This window comes from Dendronephthya gigantea, unplaced genomic scaffold (assembly GCF_004324835.1).
Source record: "Dendronephthya gigantea isolate DGI-Jeju-01 unplaced genomic scaffold, DenGig_1.0 000034F, whole genome shotgun sequence".
NCBI classification, from domain to species: domain Eukaryota; kingdom Metazoa; phylum Cnidaria; class Anthozoa; order Malacalcyonacea; family Nephtheidae; genus Dendronephthya; species Dendronephthya gigantea.
Window position 1 is genome coordinate 22,752 of NW_021163044.1, and position 17,779 is coordinate 40,530.

Here is a 17,779-nt window from a genome sequence, read left to right on the forward strand (position 1 = left end):
GTGGCCCCTTACCTCCAAAAGCAAGATGGCTGCAGCATGTGCTTGATTCAGGATTTTGGTCGGTTTTTGTCAACTAGACATTGTTATCCATATTATCACAGTTATAATAAGATTGGGGCTGTTGCTCTGGATCTGAGTAAAGCATTCAATTGTCTTCGACACGAACTTATTTTGGAAAAACTGAAATTCTATGGCTTGGGCGATAAAGCAGTAAACATTTTGCAAAGTTATGTGTCAAGTCGTAGTCAACGGGTGAAGTTAGGGGAGGCATACTCAAATTAGATGGGTGTGACAGCTGGGGTACTACATTGCAGTATTTTGGGGCCTATGCTGTTTACTGTTTTTATGAACGATTTAGCTTATGCGATCAGGAAAAGTGAGTTGCTGGGCTATGCAGATGATATTGAGATTTATCGAGGGGTGTATCACTTAAAAATCTCGTACGCCCTGTAGATAAAAAAATTCCCTAAGCTAAAGGCTAAAAAGTGCCTTAGAAGTCCATTAAAAATCACTACAAATTCCTAAAAATCCGTAAAAAGATCTAAAAATCCATATAAAGTCACAAGAATACTTTAAAAAAAATTATCACAAAAATTTGTAAAAATCCCTATCGATTTTCGAAATCCGCAAATCTCGCACACTTTTTTTTTTAACGATTCGCCCATCGCGATATCTGATATCTTTATTGATTTGATCACAAGGAACTGGCAGAAACTTAAATATACAAGACAATATCCTGAAAAACATGTTGTGTATGTGATTATTCAGTGAAAACAAAGCTGTTAACGTTAAATCGCACTCTGTAAACCTCGTAAACATACAAGAAGCAGGCGAAATATTTCGCGGAGAAAAAGCGCCTGTGGAATTAGGCCCTTAAGTTTTGCAGCAGTGAGATCAATGTTTGTGACGTCATCTGAAATGTTGCCAGGGAACGCTGACCAAGTTGTCAAGGGCAACTGTCATTTTTGTGACTATTAATACTTTTAATAATAGTAACACATCTATATAGCGATTAATAGCCGCTATTTTTGAAGTGGTCTATTTATAGCCGTTGAAAAGCTTGACATTTTTTCCCTGACAACTTGGACAGCATCACCTAGTAACATTATTAGAGGATGTCACAATTCACAAACATTGCTTTGAAATACAAAACGTACTCAAAACAATGAAACGAAATAAAACGATTGATGTTTGTATATGTATGTAACATAAAAAAACCAACAGTTTTGCTTTGAAAGCAATCATGAAGTTTGCACGTTTCACAAGTTTTACTTACACACGTTACAAGGTTTCACAGTAATATCCTCATTAAATACTTCTGCACTTCCTGCCATCATATGCTACCATGCACCTTCCGTCTCATATTACACTCCATATAGATGGTTTGTCATTAATTAAGTGTCATTAATTAAGTGTGATTAACCTTATGCCGTCATGTGATCTTCGTATGGTATATATAGCAGTTATCATATGCTTGCGTTCCCTTTCTCCTTCAACTCTTAGCAAGTTCACTATTTGGCAAGTGGGAAAGTTTGTAGACCTTTCGGCACATATATAAATGTCTGACACTGAGGTTAGTAAAGCGAGCAAGGAGATTTTTATTTTTCAATAACATTGAGAATATGGTAATTGGTATCCCTATATTAAATTGATCTTCGTTTCGTATGTAGATTGAAAGTGTTTTAACAATGTTTTGTGTGGCTGGTAAAAAAACTTACTATGGGAAAAAATTTTCCATGTTTGGGGATTTCTCGCTCAAAATATTTGGGAAGCTAAAGCTGAAAGAAGAAGAAAATTCTGCTGGGCATTGGGTTTGCTGTTGTGGTTCAGCCTCCGAAGATGAGGAAACTACGATCAGGTTTGTGTAGTGTTAAACGATATACATTTATTGTTTCTCCGCACACTGGAGTTTTTTATGCATGGTAAATACGCTCGTGCGCACAATATAGTTTTTCGTGTATAAAAACAAATGGAACTATTGAAGTTGTATATACACATTAGGGCAATATATACGAGCGAAAATAAGTCGCAGCTGAAATGACGCGTTGTTTAAACGTCACAAACAATTCGAATGAATAGGAACAGTAAATTTGTTCGCAAACTGCCGCTACAATAAGGCAAAAGTGTAAACCTAGGCCAACATAAGCTTATTGTAAATGGGATTTTTATACGAGTTCTTCGCGACTCATTAAAGTACTGGGTGGTTTCTTGTTTTAGTATGAAAATGGTCCTTTTGTGTCCTTGCGCAGACTTGTGCATTTCCATACATACGATATTAGATGTATACGATTAACAGTCACTCAATTTGAATAAACTAGACCCTATACGAAATGTATTTTAAAATATGCACATCATCGTATATAGCCAGTTTACACACTGAATATAGGCTCTAAACAACCGCGTCATTGTCCATACTAATTTCACAATGCGTTTCCAATGCAGCGGCATGTGTGATAATTAGGGCACATTATCATGGCACCTATATAGATACACATAAAATATGTATCGGGATACAAAAGTAATATTTGATAATATACTTTTTTTGCTTTGATATTAAATGAAATTATTTTCACACCTTAAGATTAATAAAAAACACAAACAGCGATTAGCAAAGGTGTAAGGAACAGGCTTACAGAAGTAGGAGGTGGAAAAATCTGGCATCGCTAAAATACCCGCGAAAGTTTTGATCGCCTTTTTCTCGAAAGAAAATTTCGCTCAGTTCTCTAAAAAAATTAGTTTTCCAGTGCTCACGTTTTGACCAATTTCTGCCAATTTCTTCTTATTTACGTTGATTAATTATAATGTGCCTGATTTTTAAGTACAAACATGTTCTTATAAATAGTTTAGAAGTAGATAGCTTTCAAAGACTACGCGAACGATACAATTGCATGTGCCATCTGGTGTTTTTTCAGACTTATCGTATTGAACGTCAATTGTTTCGACTCGAAGCAACGTTTCATTGACTCATTAAGAGCTGCTTATGGAGAAGGAACGTTCTTATTGGGGCCGCACATGACGTCAGCTGTCGTTCATTCGTACGCCTGCTACCTGAAAGAAGACTTCTCCCAACAAGAGAACAAAAGGGTTTTCCATGAAACGCGTTTCATGGGATACCAAGGGAATAATCAATACTGGATTATTTCCAATGATGTATGTTGTATTACGCTTGTATAAATATTTACCTAGTTGTGCATTTGAAAGAAAAACATAACTATTCTAAAACGAAACAACCAAAACTAGAATATTGAGATCTGTTGATTTCTAAAGTTCGCGTTTAGTTTATATCCCTTCTCCAACTGAAAGCATTTTGTTTAGCCCCTGGGAACGTTCTCTTTATTAGTTTATTTAATTATTCAATTTCAATTATTACAGGTGCATATTGAGAATGGTAAAGTGTTAGATCCAATTGATCATAAGTATCTAATATTGGACAAGTCTTTAAAAAACCACCAATTGCAAATTAACGAAAGCTTACTGAACGATTACGCAAAGTTGAATCGTTCTGTTGCAAGGTAAAAATGCGGTGTTTTTGGGCTACGAAACATCTACAGCGCACTACTAGACTTTTTTGGCCAACTATTTTCAAGTGTCACTTGGACTACATAAACGATTATACCAAATAATTTTTTAATTATATATTCATTTTTTTCTAAGGTGCATACTACTTTCGCAATGCTTGGGCCCTAATATGGACAAATTTTTGCTGGCAACAGCATTCACTGTGGCTCGGTTGCTGAGGAATGCTCTCAATCCTGAAGATGTTTGGAGTAAGTTACTGTTTGAATGAACAGGTAGCTCAATCGCGGAAAGTGAAAGACGTAAATAACTTCACTGTACAGTACTACCATAGACAGTATTACCATTTTGCAATTTCTTTTCTCATAGTTACCTTTGTTTTTAACGTCTTCGTCATTTAGGAGAGAGTTCTATTGGCATGATATTCTCCGAAGAAAGGAGCATAGGGAAATCGGAGAGTCTAAATCTCCTTGCTCAGGGTGTTGGAATTCCCAATGGATCGCACGTAATGTTACTAAGTGGTGGAGACTCCCAGACATGTGGGACATCTACGTGAGTTTCACGTTAAAATTATACGTTGTGTATAAAAAATTTTTTCGCAAATGTTTGAAAAGCAGACTTCAATTATTTTTAATAGAAAGAAAATGCAAGAGATAGCATCGAGAACGACTGGGGTCATAATGATTGATGACCCTAAACCCAATGTTAACTTCAGCGAGTTTCTGCTGCAAGCACAAGGGCGACTGATGTCTGGATTAAATAAGGTGGGGATGACATCCATCAAGGCCGCCACGTTAATATCGACGAATTCTCTCGAAGTTTCCGGGTAGTACACTTATGCAATTATTAATGAATTGTCTTTTAATTCTTAAACTGAAATTACGTTATTAACATTTAGCCTTCGAAATCTGTTTCATTGTAGATTAGTAGGGAGAGTTATTAGGTTTAATTACGTGAGCTGGAACGAGGAACAGAATGAACAAGCCAAGTTTGACGACAAGCAACTGAAGGTTATGCGAGAGTTCATGCAAGAAAACAAGGTATGTTTTAGTCTATATGGAAATGTAAACGTCGTGTACTTCAACTTAACCATAAATTATTTTAGGCTACTATACCTTCAAAATCCATGACCATATATGTCATTGTTATATAGGGTATTTTGCTTGTCTGGGCAATTAAATACCTGGAGTTATGGGCTGAGGTTTTTGAACATGCGCGTGAAATTGTCGAAGAGGTCGTCCAAGCGATCTTCGATGAAAACGACCTGAAGGTGCAGGCAAGGTGGTTGTCTTGTATTGCCGCGGTACTTGTCGCAAATGCTCTGGTATGTGAAACTCAAATAACTCGCAAAAAATAGATCGGACTAGTTTTCAATAATAGAGCTCATTTTTACATGACTTATGTTTCTCATTTAGTTACGTCTCTCGTGTGGTAACCAAGCGAACACCAAAGATTACGTATTGTTTGCATGCGGCGAGTTATTAAAGGTGCAGACAGTCAGTATACGTTCAACAATGCAAAGGCTAGAAGCTACATCATTGAAAAGATAGCCGAGGAAAAAGACCCGGTTTGTTTTCTTTCATTTTTCTATTTACAAAAAAAAAATTCCGGACAAAATAAAGTATTAAATGGCGCCATATACACAGTGTTCGATTTCCTTGGATATAACATTCACAGATTTTGCTGATCTCTTTTAAGATTCTTACATGGCTGCACCCTAAAGTTACTGTCAAAACATCGAAGGGATGAAGGTTCCAGGCATTGCGCTACTGTCAACTGCTGTCGACAGTTTTGTCGATATTTCACATACAGTGAGTAACACGTACAGTGTTGGAGTCTAACGCGGTCTTGTGACTGCATTTCACAAAATGTTTGTTGTTTTAATAGGAATTCAAAGAATTGCAAAGTACGCTTGTACGGGAGCCGGGGACAATAGGGATATACTTCGGCAAAAACAGGGAATGCACCTTGGAGCAAATGATTAAAAGGAAACACGTTTGCCAGAAAAGAGCGTACCGAATTCCTCTGGGGAAACTGATGCCATTCACGCAACATATGATAGCGTGTGGTAAGAAAGTTTTAAATAAATTTCTATGCAATTCTTTCTGGTTCGAAGTTTAGGCTTGTTTTGTATCTTGAATGTTGTTGTTCTAACAATATTACTCATTAGCCAGTGGAATTCGGGATGATGCCCCCAATGAGAGTGATGGAAGAAATCAACAATCCAGCAACAACAATATCGGACGAAGGTTGCGAAAGCTTGGACACTCTCGAAAACGAGTTGAGGATAAAGTTAGAAGGTATACAGAAATAACAGAATCAGATGAGGATTACTATTTGAGTATTTCATCAGCATATTAAATATTTTGAAACCTTTGATAACACATTTGTATAGCATTTAAAAATAGTCAAGTCATGCAATATCGCGAAAATACAACTGCACCTACCGAAAGTGAAGAGGAGCTCGACTTCAGTTTTACAGAGGTATGCAGGCTTACTCAGTTAGGAGATTGTATGAGCAGTTTAACGACTTGTCTAATCTGTGTTTCACGGTGTATCCTTGCTATTCAAATAGAAACTTACACCGAACACAAAGGCTAGATATAACAACCTGACTCCAAGAAAAAGGAAAACATTTGCTTGGGTATGTCATATTAAATTATCAAAACGAATTACTAACGAGTTTTGATGCTTTTGTAGTTTTTTTAATGTTTTTAACGATGTTATAAAGTTTTAAGCGTTACAAATTTTTCTGTGTCTAATTTACAGGCCATTGAAGTCGCGCAAAAAATAATAAAGAGACCCAAAATAGGTTCGTTTTATTTGACTTATTCAGCTTGCATGCGAATATTTATGCTCGTTACAACAGTTGCGTGCACCTAACTCAATGCAATACCTGTTTCTGCCCGGCATACAATTCATTTACGTTATTTTGCTCTTTCCAATTATATTAGATCACAATGCAACAGACGTGAGTACTTCCCAAGACAAAATTCCCGATTCAACCCCAATAGCAACTGGCGATCAAAACGTGTGCGATTAAGCAAATGAAATGCCTGCAAGAGGTAAACGATATACAATGTGTCATGTGTGGTTTGCAGGTACGATTATATAAATTACTGTATATATATAATATATATATATAACATAAATATGTCTATGCCTTTTAACTAATTACAGGTGAATCGCACGCCAGAAAGCGATTATTTGCAAAAGGTGCTATTGGCGTTCTTCCTTGGAGTAAGTAAAAGAAATTCTGATTAACAAGTAACCCGCCCACCGGAAGTGACATCATAATTAGAATAAGTGGGCGTGTCTCATCATGCCCACAAAAAATCGGAAGTTGAAAGTTAAAGCGTAAGGAACTAGCGAAATAAGCCCCGCCAACCAGAAATGACGTCATAATTAGATTAAATAGGCGTGTCTGACCTCGCCCACAAAAAATCAAAAGTTGAAAGTCAAAGCGTAAGGAAGTAGCGAAATAAGCCTCGCATACCAAAAGTGACATCATATTTATATTAAGTGTGCGTGTCTGATCACGCCCACAAAAAATCGGAAGTTGAAAGTCAAAGCATAAGGAAGTAGTAAAATAAGCCCCGCCCACAGGAATGACGTCATAATTAGATTAAGTGGGCGTGTTTGATCGTGCCAACAAAAAATTGGAAGTTGAAAGTCAAAGCATAAGGAAGTAGCAAAATAAGCCCCGTCCACTGGAAGTGACGTCATAATTAGATTAAGTAGGCATTTTTCACCACGCCCACAAAAAATCGGACGTTGAAAGTCAAAGCGTAAGGAAGTAGCGAAATAAGCCCCGCATACCGGAAGTTGCATCATAGTTAGATTAAGTCGGCGTGTCTGATCGCGCCCACAAAAAATCGGAAGTTGAAAGTCAAAGCGTAAGGAAGTAGGGAAAAAAGACCCGCCCACCGGAAGTGACATCATAATTAGATTAAGTCGGAGTGTCTCACCACGCCTACAAAAAATCGAAAGTTGAAAGTGTCTGACCACGCCCACAAAAAATTGGAATTTGAAAGTCAAAGCGTTAGGAAGTAGCGAAATAAGCCCCGCCTACCAAAAGTGATGTCATAATTAGATTAAGTTAGCGTGTCTGATCGCGCCCACAAAAAATCGGAAGTTGAAAGTCAAAGCGTAAGGAAGTAGCGAAATAAGCCCCGCCCACCAGAAGTGACATCATAAATAAATTAAGTGGGTGTGTCTGACCATTTCCACAAAAAATTGGAAGTCGAAAGTCAAGGCGTAAGAAAGTAGTGAAATAAGCCCAGCCCACCGGAAGTGACGTCATAATTAGATTAAGCTGGCGTGTCCGACCTCGCCCATAAAAAAATCAGAAGTTGAAAGTCAAAGCGTAAGGAAGTAGCAAAATAAGCCCTGCCCACCGGAAGTGACGTCGTAATTAGAATAAGTGGGTGTGTCTGACCATTACCGCAAAAAATAGAAAGTTGAAAGTCAAAGCGTAAGGAAGTAGCGAAATAAGCCCTGCCCACTGGAAGCGACGTCATAATTAGATTAAGCGGGCGTGTGTGACCACGCTCACAAAAAATTGAAAGTGGAAAGTCAAAGCGTAACGAAGTAGTGAAATAAGTCGCGCCCACCAGTAGTGACATGATAATTAGAATAAGTGGGCGTGTCTGATCACGCCCACGAAAAATCGGAAGTTGAAAGTCAAAGCGTAAGGAAGTAATGAAATAAGCCCCGCCCACCAGAAGAGACGTCATAATTAGATTAAGTGGGCGTGTCTGATCACGCCCACAAAAAATCGGAAGTTGAAAGTCAAAGCGTAAGGAAGTAGCGAAATAAGCCCTGCAGACCGGAAGTGACGTGATAATTAGATTAAGTGGGCGTGTCTTACCACGCTTTTCGAAAAACCGGAGGTCAAAAGTCAAAGCGTAAGGAGGTAGCGAAATAAGCCCCGCTGACCGGAAGTGACGTCATAATTAGATTAAGTGGGCGTGTCTGATCACGCCCATCGAAAAACCGGAAGTCAAAAGTCAAAGCATAAGAAAGTAGCGAAATAAGCCCTGCGGACTGGAAGTGACGTCATAATTAGATTCAGTGGACGTGTCGGTGATTCACAGCTTTAGGTAAAAGAAATTGTATATTACATACCAAACCCACAATATAAGGACTGCCGATGCTGTGGCTCTGTCTGTATCTACAAAGAAACAAGACAATTGCTAACACTTATATCATAGAAATGTCTTTACGGAAATATTAATTATATGTTTAATTTCAGATATACATGTTTAACTTACATAAGAAAGAACAATATATCTTAAAGCTAGGATCAAGGGCATAACAAGGAATGGCATACTGGATCATCTCTTATTGATTCAGCGTTACTACAGCAGGAAACCTACACAAACTAACTTTATTTACATTGGATAATTCTGTCAGTTCTAAACAGTTCTTCCTGCAGTAAGCAACATCTGTTGTTTAAAATCACCTACCAGCGTAACATATGTTTCGCATCATTCAACCATGAACGACGAATGATAACATCCTTGTCTGCAACAATATCACCCTGACTCTTTTCAATTTGCCCCTAGACAGGTTCAAACAACAGATATAAAGCCCAAGATGATAAGAAGCACACCCAAGATTGGAGTTACCAGAAACACATCAAGTAATAACATGTTTATTTCACATGTTTACATACCCTGTGTTTTCTCTATTATAAAATTATTGCCACCACGAAATGCGGAAGATACATTTGAACCAAGAACATACCAAATTATTCATTAACCTACCATTTTCCTTCTTTTTTAACATATCTGACTTCTAACTCACTGTATGAAATCAGTAAAAGCTTACATAGGTGTTTATTAAGTAGTGTGCTAAGAAATGTTGTTAAGGACCAGATAACGAGGCAATAGATCATAATGAGCTTGCAACTGTATCTTTCACAAATATAGCCAAATATTGGAGCAAATATCATATAGCTTGCAATGAATATTGTCTGGAGAAGGCCTCTTAAGGCATAATTTATGCTGAAAACAGTAATTAAATAATGATTGTGTACAAAAATTATATTGCATTCACATGTGATAGCAATTCTGACAGGATTGGGTAATGATAAAGGAGTGTAATCATATCTTGTGTAATAATTGCAGTAAAATTAACCACCAGCATTTCCAAATTTTTCTTGATTGCATACAAAATATTAGTTGAATTTGAGGTTGATATTGTTATCATATTTTAACTACAATGTATAGGTTGGGATGTTATACCAGGAAATTACATGACAATTATCAATTATATGTCCGATTTTTAGAAGTCTTCACTTCAGTCTCACCATGCACAAATATTAGAGCATCTACGAAATTTTGCGAAGGTGAAGTGTCAGAAGCGATGGTTTGCAAAAGCGATGGCGTGGTTTTTCTTTGTGGTGAATGTGGTTGAATTTTCAGGATTTTTTTTTTCTTGCTCAGAGAAGTGAGAGAACGAATGGTGAAACATCATGTAATACGATAGGTAGCCCAACATTCGTGTTCTGTGCGCGTACATGCTACTCAGTGATTAGCATATATTAATTTATACTAAGGTTGGCAACTTTATCACCAATTATCAATAATGCATACATGTCAAACTTCGATAATTTGGATTCAAAACTATAGTCAAGAACCTCACCTGTGTCAACCGAAATAACAATATCAATTCCAAAGTTTGCAGTGAACCCTCGCACTTAGACCATGTGCTATCATAACTCACAGCAATCTCTGCAATATCTGACTCAACAATGACTGTGCTATTTCCATATCTACGAGACTCATCATCGGTAACTTTCAACTCTCCGCCTAATTCCCAATTATGCAAGGACTGAAATGCACTTGCTAGGTTTGAAAGTTCAATCATTCGATAACCATACTCGCCATCAAAATCCTCTCCTATCTATATCTTCACTTGTAAGCTTTCGTATTGAAGCAGTTTCATTCAGTGATGTTGACCCACATGGCATTGATGTCTATGATGAAACACACTCAGAAGAGCTACTTTGACCATTGAAGCATGATTATCTTGCTCATAAATCTGAATCCTGCAATATTAGAACAGAGTACGAAGGTATTTTATAAACAAAATCATTATCTGAGTATAATCTTTTATCCAAATTTAATAATCATCCAACAATCACTGTAAAAATAATTATACACAGTATCTCAAACTTAGATAAAATCGACAAACTTACAGGAGATATCTTCCAGTAGTTGTTTTTCAAAATATTTATTTGGTTGTCTTTTAAAAGACAATTGTTGAATGGTTTTATAAAGCTCCACTCTTCACTCTTGATGCGTCCGCCATTTTAATTTAGTTTTCTGAATACTTCATGTTGTGCAAATGAAATGGATTCACACCAAAACGAAAAATATAAACAAAGCTCGCACATGCGTAGAAGCGAAAGGAAATTGCGGTGAAGAGCGGTGGAAATTGCGGTGAAGAGCGGTGGAAATTGCGGTGAAAAGCGGTGGAAATTGCGGTGAAGAGCGGTGGAAATTGCGGTGAAGAGAGCCGAAATTGCGGTGAAGAGCGGTTGAAATTTCTTATTTTTTTTGCCTGTTTTAAAGACACGGCTTCTGCGCGTGCGCCAGCCTGGGGACTCCACGGCAAGTTGATAATCCCCCGGATTGTTCAGTCTGTTTACTTTTCGCTATTCTCAGAGGAGCGAAAAAAAAAGCGAACTGCGTCATGTCGTCGAGTAGAAAAGAATATTATGCTAGTAGAGATGCCTCTAAAGTGTATTTGTTGGGTCCTTTCCCTCGATGGAGAGCGTTTAAGGAGCAGCATAAATTGAGAACAGACAAGGATGTGGCGGATATGCTTCTTGACAGCTATCTTGCGATGAATCGTATAGTTTGGTAAGTATAAAATGATAAAACCTCTGACCTTTTTTGTGTGTTATTTGTTTACTTGATAATGCTTTTTATGTATGTGTTGAACTCACTTTAGCAATGCAGAAACGCAAACCGAAACGGTAATGGAATCAACGGATATGCCGCCAAGACGACACCTTCCAAATATTTTTCTTCTCCCAGTAAGAACATATGTTTTAAAGTGCTGCTCCAAAAACGTAAACATTTATTATTTTTTAAAATATTCGCATAAAACATTCGTATGAAATATTTTATAGTTAAAACCTCAACGCCAAGCGCGCACTCAAATCCGCGTCCATTGTCTGCTTTGTCGGATGTTAGAACATCATATTCTATCAGGTAATTTGAAACTTATTGTGATTACTGAGTTTATAATTTGAAACCCATACATGCAAAGTTTCGCGCAGAGAGTATTACTTTTTAAATACGCAATATGTGTTTATATCTCAGGTCGGGTCAGAGTGTGATTTCTGACAGTCGAACATTGACAACCAAATATGATAGTTCTGATGATGATAATGACAATTTTGGTGAACACACTATCCAGGCAGACCAGGTTTTGTCGGACGATTCTCTTGAGTAAGTGATGATGCAAAACCTCAATAATAATCTTTGTGACATTCCTACTGTAATGCTTATTGATTTAAAACATAAATATACACATTATATATCACTGAATATGGCATAAAATATTTTGTCCAATAATATCTCTTACTGCCATTTTACTGTAGTGTATGTCCCCCGGGTTTTGACGTGCCATTACTGGATGACTTGCTCAATGTGAGAATCCGTGGACATGATAGAGATGAGCCCACAGAAGATGTTGGAACCCAACAACAACAACAGCAGCAACATAAGATGACTCAACCAGAATACATCTCTACTGTGGAAGAAGTCAGTCCTGAAGATGCAATCAAGAAGGAAAAGTGTATTGTGTTTACAGACACTCTTATAGCTTTGATAACATCATTACATGGGAGTGTTTGTAAACGACAAGGATGTGGCTGTGTGTTGAGCTATAAGAAAACATATGTTGGAACATGCCTGGTCGTATCCTGGGGGTGTAGGTCTGGTCATGTTGGAGGCAGATGGGCAGCTCAACCCTCTTGCAACAAGAGCAGGCAACCTCATGCTTGCTTCTGCTTTGTTGTTGTCTGGCAATTCCTACGCCAAGGTGGGGTTGATGTTCAACTTCTGTAATCTGCAGTATTTCTCATCAATATTATTCAATCAGTATCAGAAGTTGTACATCATCCCTGCCATTAATGACTACTGGGAAGAACACAAACAGAAATGTTGGAAAGAAAGAGAGAACAAAGAGGTTATATTGAGTGGTGATGGAAGGAATGACTCGCCTGGCCATAGTGCACAATATTGTGCTTACAGCTTGGCTGATACAGTACCAATGATCGTGCCATACTGCAAATGAATGTGGTTGATGTGAGAGAAGCTGCTGGTAAGAGCAATAATATGGAGAGGATTGGGTTTGAAAGAGGGATGGACACACTGCTTGCATCACCAATAGTTATGAAGGAGGTGGTAACTGATGGTCATATTGAAATTGCTGCATTGATGAGTAAGTATCTACATTATAACAATATGGCAATTCCTGAAACTCTAATAGTTCAACCTGTTATAATCAATATTGTCAGACTTTCAATAATTTAACAACTTCATTTGCAGATTGATTACAATGTTATATAATTAATTGTGTTTACCCTTTAAAAGACAGTAAGGGAATATTTACAACATGCATTTGTTTATTAATTAAGCATTATTGCATTTTTTAGAAAGGGAAGAGAAATATAAGGAGGCACACATCAGAATGATGTGTGGCATGGAGCAAAGAACATTGCAAAGAAAATCACTACTGTAAGTGTTGAAGATATCAACCAGCAATTAGTTAAAAAACTTTCCTTATTTAGAATTGATTTTATTCTTTAGGCTGCTAAATCTAAAGACAATGCAGATTTGACCTTGTGGGCACCATCAATAAGGAACCATTTTTGGTATTGTTCAAAAACATGTGCTAATGACTCAAAAAATCTCAAAGTAAGATTCACATTGAAGTACTACTGGTTTTTGCAGCAATACTTATCTAGTTCGTGCAATCTGTACATACATGTGTTAATATGTAGTCACTTTATGTTGTATTTTTTATATTTTTTTAATAGGATAAGTGGATTGGTATTTTACACCATGTTGTTGATGAGCATGAGTGGGTGTTGGAGGAAGGTGTAAATGGTGGAAAATGTGAACATGATCCTCTTAATGAAAGTGAGAGAAAGAAGCCATAACTTAAGAAAGAGTCTTCTGCCCATAAAGCACTGGCAAAGATCATTCTGGACACTTGCTTTTTAAACACTTTGGTGTATTATGTTAACTTCAGGTAACAAATGAGATTGGATATTTGAAAATTTCAGATAAGTTATATCATCTCAAAGTTTGAAATATTTTTTAGGCACACAGGATTTTTAGAGTCCTTTCATAATGTAATTTTGATGTATGCTCCAAAGCGCCATGCCTATTCGTAAGTATATGACATATTATTACAAAGGTAACAGCTAATAAAACTCCTATCATGGTTGATTTCCATGCAAGGAAGCATTGTTAATAAAAGAATAATGATGTTTGTTGTATCTTCAGATACTCAGTATACCAAGCTAGAAACCAGCTTGCTGCCTTGGACTTTAACCACCACAGAGGCCGAGCACCAGCAACTACAGCTGATGGGAAAGAAAGGTACTGATATTGAAATTTTTGTCTTAGTGCTCCCATCCTAAGTGTGAACAACTTTTCAGGTCCTGTGCATTCTTATAGTGTAATGGTACTCATATTGTATGGAATTGTAAAGTTTTTTTTTTATTAGGTACGGTCGGAAGTTCAGTAAGCGTACACAACAGTGGTGCCGTGTTCGTGTTCTTGTACCAAAAGAATTTAGTTACATTCCTGAACTGATGCAGAAGGTTTTTATAAAGAGGATCACATCAGAAGGGAATGTAAACAAAAGACTTGGTATTCCAAGTGATGATCCTAGACAAATTGCACCCAATATTGCCCCTGTTCCTCCTCCATCAGTACAGACACTTGTCGACACACATAAAACAAGATTTTAATGGTTGTGTGTAAAATCAAGTTACTTTGGGTAGGTGGAGCCCATTAGCCATGGTAGGCAGTTCACCTAAGAGAAGGAAAACTCTAATTTCAAACCCCCAGACCCTAGGTCAGGCTGTCCATGTCGGAATCATTGATGTTATCATCATTTCATTTGTGTTTCCTAGGCATTCTGACGAGCTCTGATATAGAGCGAAACAGCCATAAATTTAAGAGCCCATTATCAATGAAATATGACACATAATATCTTAAATGGAATGTTTTATTAAATTATTATGATATATGTATAGGGTGTCCCGAAAAACTAAACACTTTGAAATTGGAAAATTAGCATTTAGATTGATGCTGATCATGCACACGGACAATTACAACAACTAAATCAGCATTACAATGTATGAAATGAAAAATTTACCCAGCTATATATTTTATTACCTTGCTGGCGCAGCCCAATTCTAAAAATGTTCACTTTGGGCCTGCTATTACATCAGACCAAAAACATATTTATGCCCACAAACATCGATTGTGGTTTATTTTGGTCTACTTTTTGGGGGCACTATTTATACTTTAAGTGCTAAATTATCTAAACACGTGCAGGCAAATATCCCCTGTACTGTCCATTAGGTGAAGGATAACGGTTACGAATAGCAACCACACAACAGCTTGGTACTACTCTCCTATTTCCTCTTCCTAATCTACCATGTTGCCATAGAACACACTGTCTATATGCAGCATGGCGAAAGTTTTCATTGTTCCTGACATTGTTCAACTCCAAAACATCTTCTCTGTATCGCATTGAGATCTCCAAAACATTCCCATCAAGGATTAGTTGACTGAAAAGATTTGTTCTTGAGATACAAGAACGTCTTGATCGGGTGCAGCATTTGTTCTCTTCTTGAGTGGGCATAATAATGCAGCACCCACACTTGCACCCAATCTGGAGCATCATTATCAGGTTCTGGGTTTGGTGGTTGGGGTTCATTTCCGCTCACAAGCTCACCATTAACAATGTCAGCAAATGCTGCTGGCTGTCTTCTTAGCAATTCAAGAGCAAGCCTTCTCAGGTTGTCTATATTCATTGCCTCAACTAGATCCTGAAATCAGCAAAAGAGTAAAATATAAGATATGCTGCATGTGGTATTATGTTTTATTGTTTTTACACAAAGGCTTTTAAGAATAATTGTATGAAATCAAGTGTTGACAAAGGCTCATCTTAATTCTTACCACTAAATGCTGCTCATGATCTGCTTGATTTTCAGCAATATTTGGCTCATCTAACAAACGCCCTCTCCCGCTACCTCTACCACGACCTCTTCCACGACCTCTTCCACGACCTCTTCCACTACCTCCCCTTCCACGTCTCTGTGAAGCAGTACCTTGCCCTCTTCCCTGACCTCTTGCTCTCCCCCTTGGACGACCTCTTCCCCTACCACGTCCTCTCTTTTCAATCTGCAGCTGCTGCTCGCCCTCATTCTCACTTTCCTCTATAGTGAACTCAGAGTCCTAGATAATTGCAAATCACAAAGTAAACAAAGTGGAAAAATATTTCCACAATGAAACCAGCCCTCTTGGCTCTCTCCCACCCATATATTTAAAGAATGACATAATCTTACTTACACTCTCATCACTATCGCTTTCTTGAACAAGTCGGTTGTTCATGCAACAGCCAAAGTCTTCGCCATGACACGCGCTCGAACACAAGCTATTGATGCTTCTGCACGGACAGAAATTCCGTCCTTTTTCACGAAGACAGTGCCCTCTACATTTGCACACTGTGATTTTGTCACGGTTAGGCATAGCCGCTGCGTTTTCCAAAACATTAGCTTCGAAATCTTCAAGCGAAAAGCTTCCTTCAATTGCTCCTGCCATGACTGTGAGTGACCACCCTGGTATGAATGAGTTTTCGACGGCGGAAAGATACCGCACAGTATATTTCATTATTAAAGACATTACTAACACTTCCAAGGCTATCAAGTCCCAAATATAAACAAACCAAAAGCGAACCGATTAGAACTCGCGCCTTTGTATGACAACTTCGGCCGCCGCTCCAGCTGTTAATCTACGATTTCAAAGCGGCTTTTCATCCACTGTTGTAAAGTGTTTCCGTAAAATGTTGTATTTGCTTATTTTCGGTTTTTTCTATAGTTTTTTTCCGCAAATATATTTTTGAAAGAAGCGTCGCTCCTCTCTTTTTTTGTACCACTGTGAAGTACGCACCACATTCAACACGACATTCAACACGATAATCAACACGACATTCAAAAACACCGTACGACTCATTTCCATCATTCAAACGTTCGAAATTCAAATACTGTTTAAAACCCTTTCCAAACATTTATTAAGAGGAATAATGCACTAAATCGATCAATTGGGGCTTAAACTTTATACCTTGTAACAAAACAGGCGGAATCAACTTAAAATGTGCCCAAAAAAAGAGATTTTGTACCAACATTTTTATCGCTAATTTTGTAATTCGCGCTGCAAAGAACAATTTCCTAAATTTCTCAACCCCAATTCCATAGAAATCCTTTGAACTTTTATATTTAGTGGAGAATTATATGCTCTTTCAAACGATGTGTAACATGAAAGTGGATTGGCCATAGAAATATATAAAATTCCGTCTTTAAATGAAACATATTTGCACGCGCGTCTCTTATAAGCTAATTAATAATACCTATATTAGCGCGCAGCAAAGCCGGGCGACAGTAATTCCTAAAGAATCACAGTTTTCTCAGCCGCTATTCTATAGAATTTCTTCAAATTTCCGTATTTAGTTCGAAGTAATATGCTCTTTCAAACCATGTGTAACATGAAAGTGGATTGGCCGTAAAAATATGCTCTTTCAAACAATGCGTAACATGAAAGTGGGTTACGCCAGAAAACAATGAAATTCCTTCTTAAAATGAAACGTCTCGAATGTCGTGCGTACTTCACACTTTGGTGCGGTTGTGTTTGAGACAGAATTTCTTACATTTCGAAAGAGGAATCACTTTAACATTACAAACCTCCTAAAAGAGTGTGTCATTCTGTACTATTTACGAAAGTATAGTGAAGTTCCACAGAATAAAGGCTGAGAAAATTGCGATTGTTTAACGAGTAGTCTTTTCGCGTTTTTTACTCTTACTAATGCGCAGGCATGTCTTAATATATTCCAATTTTCTCAGCCGCTATTCTATAGAATGTCTTCAAATCTCCGTATTTAGTTCGAAGTAATATGCTCTTTCAAACAATGCGTAACATGAAAGTGGGTTACGCCAAAAAACGAT

The 17,779-nt window shown here is 37.6% G+C and overlaps 3 protein-coding genes and 3 long non-coding RNA genes across 13 annotated transcripts; 4 read left to right on the forward strand and 2 right to left on the reverse strand.

The window, feature by feature from the left end:
- Positions 1 to 3,133: 3,133 nt before the first annotated feature.
- Positions 3,134 to 5,066, forward strand: LOC114525333. The gene is made up of 8 exons (XM_028546591.1): positions 3,134 to 3,150; positions 3,373 to 3,512; positions 3,655 to 3,767; positions 3,918 to 4,068; positions 4,154 to 4,342; positions 4,439 to 4,556; positions 4,670 to 4,840; positions 4,932 to 5,066. The coding sequence occupies exons 3-8, from the start codon at positions 3,689 to 3,691 to the stop codon at positions 5,064 to 5,066; spliced, it is 843 nt and encodes a 280-aa protein (XP_028402392.1). The 5' UTR covers positions 3,134 to 3,150; positions 3,373 to 3,512; positions 3,655 to 3,688.
- Positions 5,067 to 5,249: 183 nt separating this feature from the next.
- LOC114525557 lies at positions 5,250 to 5,724 on the forward strand. Of its 2 annotated transcripts, none has more exons than XR_003687212.1 (3): positions 5,250 to 5,327; positions 5,404 to 5,579; positions 5,687 to 5,724. It is a non-coding gene; the product is annotated as an uncharacterized LOC114525557 (long non-coding RNA). The 2 variants fall into 2 exon arrangements; XR_003687211.1 differs by having other exon boundaries at positions 5,404 to 5,584; positions 5,687 to 5,722.
- A 4-nt stretch (positions 5,725 to 5,728) lies between these two features.
- Positions 5,729 to 9,917, forward strand: LOC114525558. 2 transcript variants are annotated; one of them, XR_003687213.1, is made up of 8 exons: positions 5,729 to 5,816; positions 5,912 to 6,000; positions 6,092 to 6,160; positions 6,286 to 6,328; positions 6,471 to 6,617; positions 6,697 to 6,756; positions 9,084 to 9,160; positions 9,809 to 9,917. It is a non-coding gene; the product is annotated as an uncharacterized LOC114525558 (long non-coding RNA). The 2 variants fall into 2 exon arrangements; XR_003687214.1 differs by lacking the exon at positions 6,697 to 6,756.
- Positions 6,258 to 10,946, reverse strand: LOC114525556. Of its 2 annotated transcripts, XR_003687210.1 has the most exons (5): positions 10,721 to 10,946; positions 10,246 to 10,570; positions 8,985 to 9,079; positions 8,644 to 8,689; positions 6,258 to 6,572 (listed from the first exon to the last, which is right to left on the reverse strand). It is a non-coding gene; the product is annotated as an uncharacterized LOC114525556 (long non-coding RNA). The 2 variants fall into 2 exon arrangements; XR_003687209.1 differs by lacking the exon at positions 6,258 to 6,572 and having other exon boundaries at positions 8,592 to 8,689; positions 10,721 to 10,944.
- Positions 10,947 to 11,024: 78 nt separating this feature from the next.
- LOC114525455 lies at positions 11,025 to 14,777 on the forward strand. 5 transcript variants are annotated; one of them, XR_003687192.1, is made up of 12 exons: positions 11,025 to 11,387; positions 11,479 to 11,563; positions 11,660 to 11,741; positions 11,853 to 11,981; positions 12,134 to 12,155; positions 12,188 to 12,978; positions 13,193 to 13,274; positions 13,347 to 13,454; positions 13,577 to 13,791; positions 13,864 to 13,932; positions 14,049 to 14,144; positions 14,272 to 14,777. XR_003687192.1 is itself a non-coding variant. In XM_028546813.1 (4 exons), exons 1-4 carry the CDS (start codon positions 11,218 to 11,220, stop codon positions 11,874 to 11,876), a joined length of 360 nt encoding a protein of 119 aa, XP_028402614.1. In that variant the 5' UTR covers positions 11,025 to 11,217; the 3' UTR covers positions 11,877 to 12,091. The 5 variants fall into 5 exon arrangements, 1 of the variants encoding a protein (XP_028402614.1); XR_003687190.1 differs by having other exon boundaries at positions 12,134 to 12,978; XR_003687193.1 differs by lacking the exon at positions 13,864 to 13,932 and having other exon boundaries at positions 12,134 to 12,978; positions 14,070 to 14,144.
- Positions 14,778 to 15,007: 230 nt separating this feature from the next.
- On the reverse strand, positions 15,008 to 16,702 carry LOC114525454. The gene is made up of 3 exons (XM_028546812.1): positions 16,131 to 16,702; positions 15,738 to 16,016; positions 15,008 to 15,607 (listed from the first exon to the last, which is right to left on the reverse strand). Exons 1-3 carry the CDS (start codon positions 16,461 to 16,463, stop codon positions 15,332 to 15,334), a joined length of 888 nt encoding a protein of 295 aa, XP_028402613.1. The 5' UTR covers positions 16,464 to 16,702; the 3' UTR covers positions 15,008 to 15,331.
- Between the last annotated feature and the right edge of the window lie 1,077 nt (positions 16,703 to 17,779).

What these genes read in the sequence shown, in the direction of transcription:
- LOC114525454 (XM_028546812.1), bottom strand. Translation starts at nt 16,463, where the DNA reads ATGTCTTTAATAATGAAATATACTGTGCGGTATCTTTCCGCCGTCGAA. An exon ending in AAAGCGATAGTGATGAGAGT is followed by an intron (nt 16,017 to 16,130) that starts GTAAGTAAGATT and finishes GCAATTATCTAG; the next exon opens with GACTCTGAGTTCACTATAGA. An exon ending in ATCATGAGCAGCATTTAGTG is followed by an intron (nt 15,608 to 15,737) that starts GTAAGAATTAAG and finishes TGCTGATTTCAG; the next exon opens with GATCTAGTTGAGGCAATGAA.
- LOC114525455 (XM_028546813.1), top strand. Translation starts at nt 11,218, where the DNA reads ATGTCGTCGAGTAGAAAAGAATATTATGCTAGTAGAGATGCCTCTAAA. An exon ending in CAAATATTTTTCTTCTCCCA is followed by an intron (nt 11,564 to 11,659) that starts GTAAGAACATAT and finishes AATATTTTATAG; the next exon opens with TTAAAACCTCAACGCCAAGC. An exon ending in AGAACATCATATTCTATCAG is followed by an intron (nt 11,742 to 11,853) that starts GTAATTTGAAAC and finishes TTATATCTCAGG; the next exon opens with TCGGGTCAGAGTGTGATTTC.
- LOC114525333 (XM_028546591.1), top strand. Translation starts at nt 3,689, where the DNA reads ATGGACAAATTTTTGCTGGCAACAGCATTCACTGTGGCTCGGTTGCTG. An exon ending in CAGACATGTGGGACATCTAC is followed by an intron (nt 4,069 to 4,153) that starts GTGAGTTTCACG and finishes TATTTTTAATAG; the next exon opens with AAAGAAAATGCAAGAGATAG. An exon ending in AGTTCATGCAAGAAAACAAG is followed by an intron (nt 4,557 to 4,669) that starts GTATGTTTTAGT and finishes ATTGTTATATAG; the next exon opens with GGTATTTTGCTTGTCTGGGC.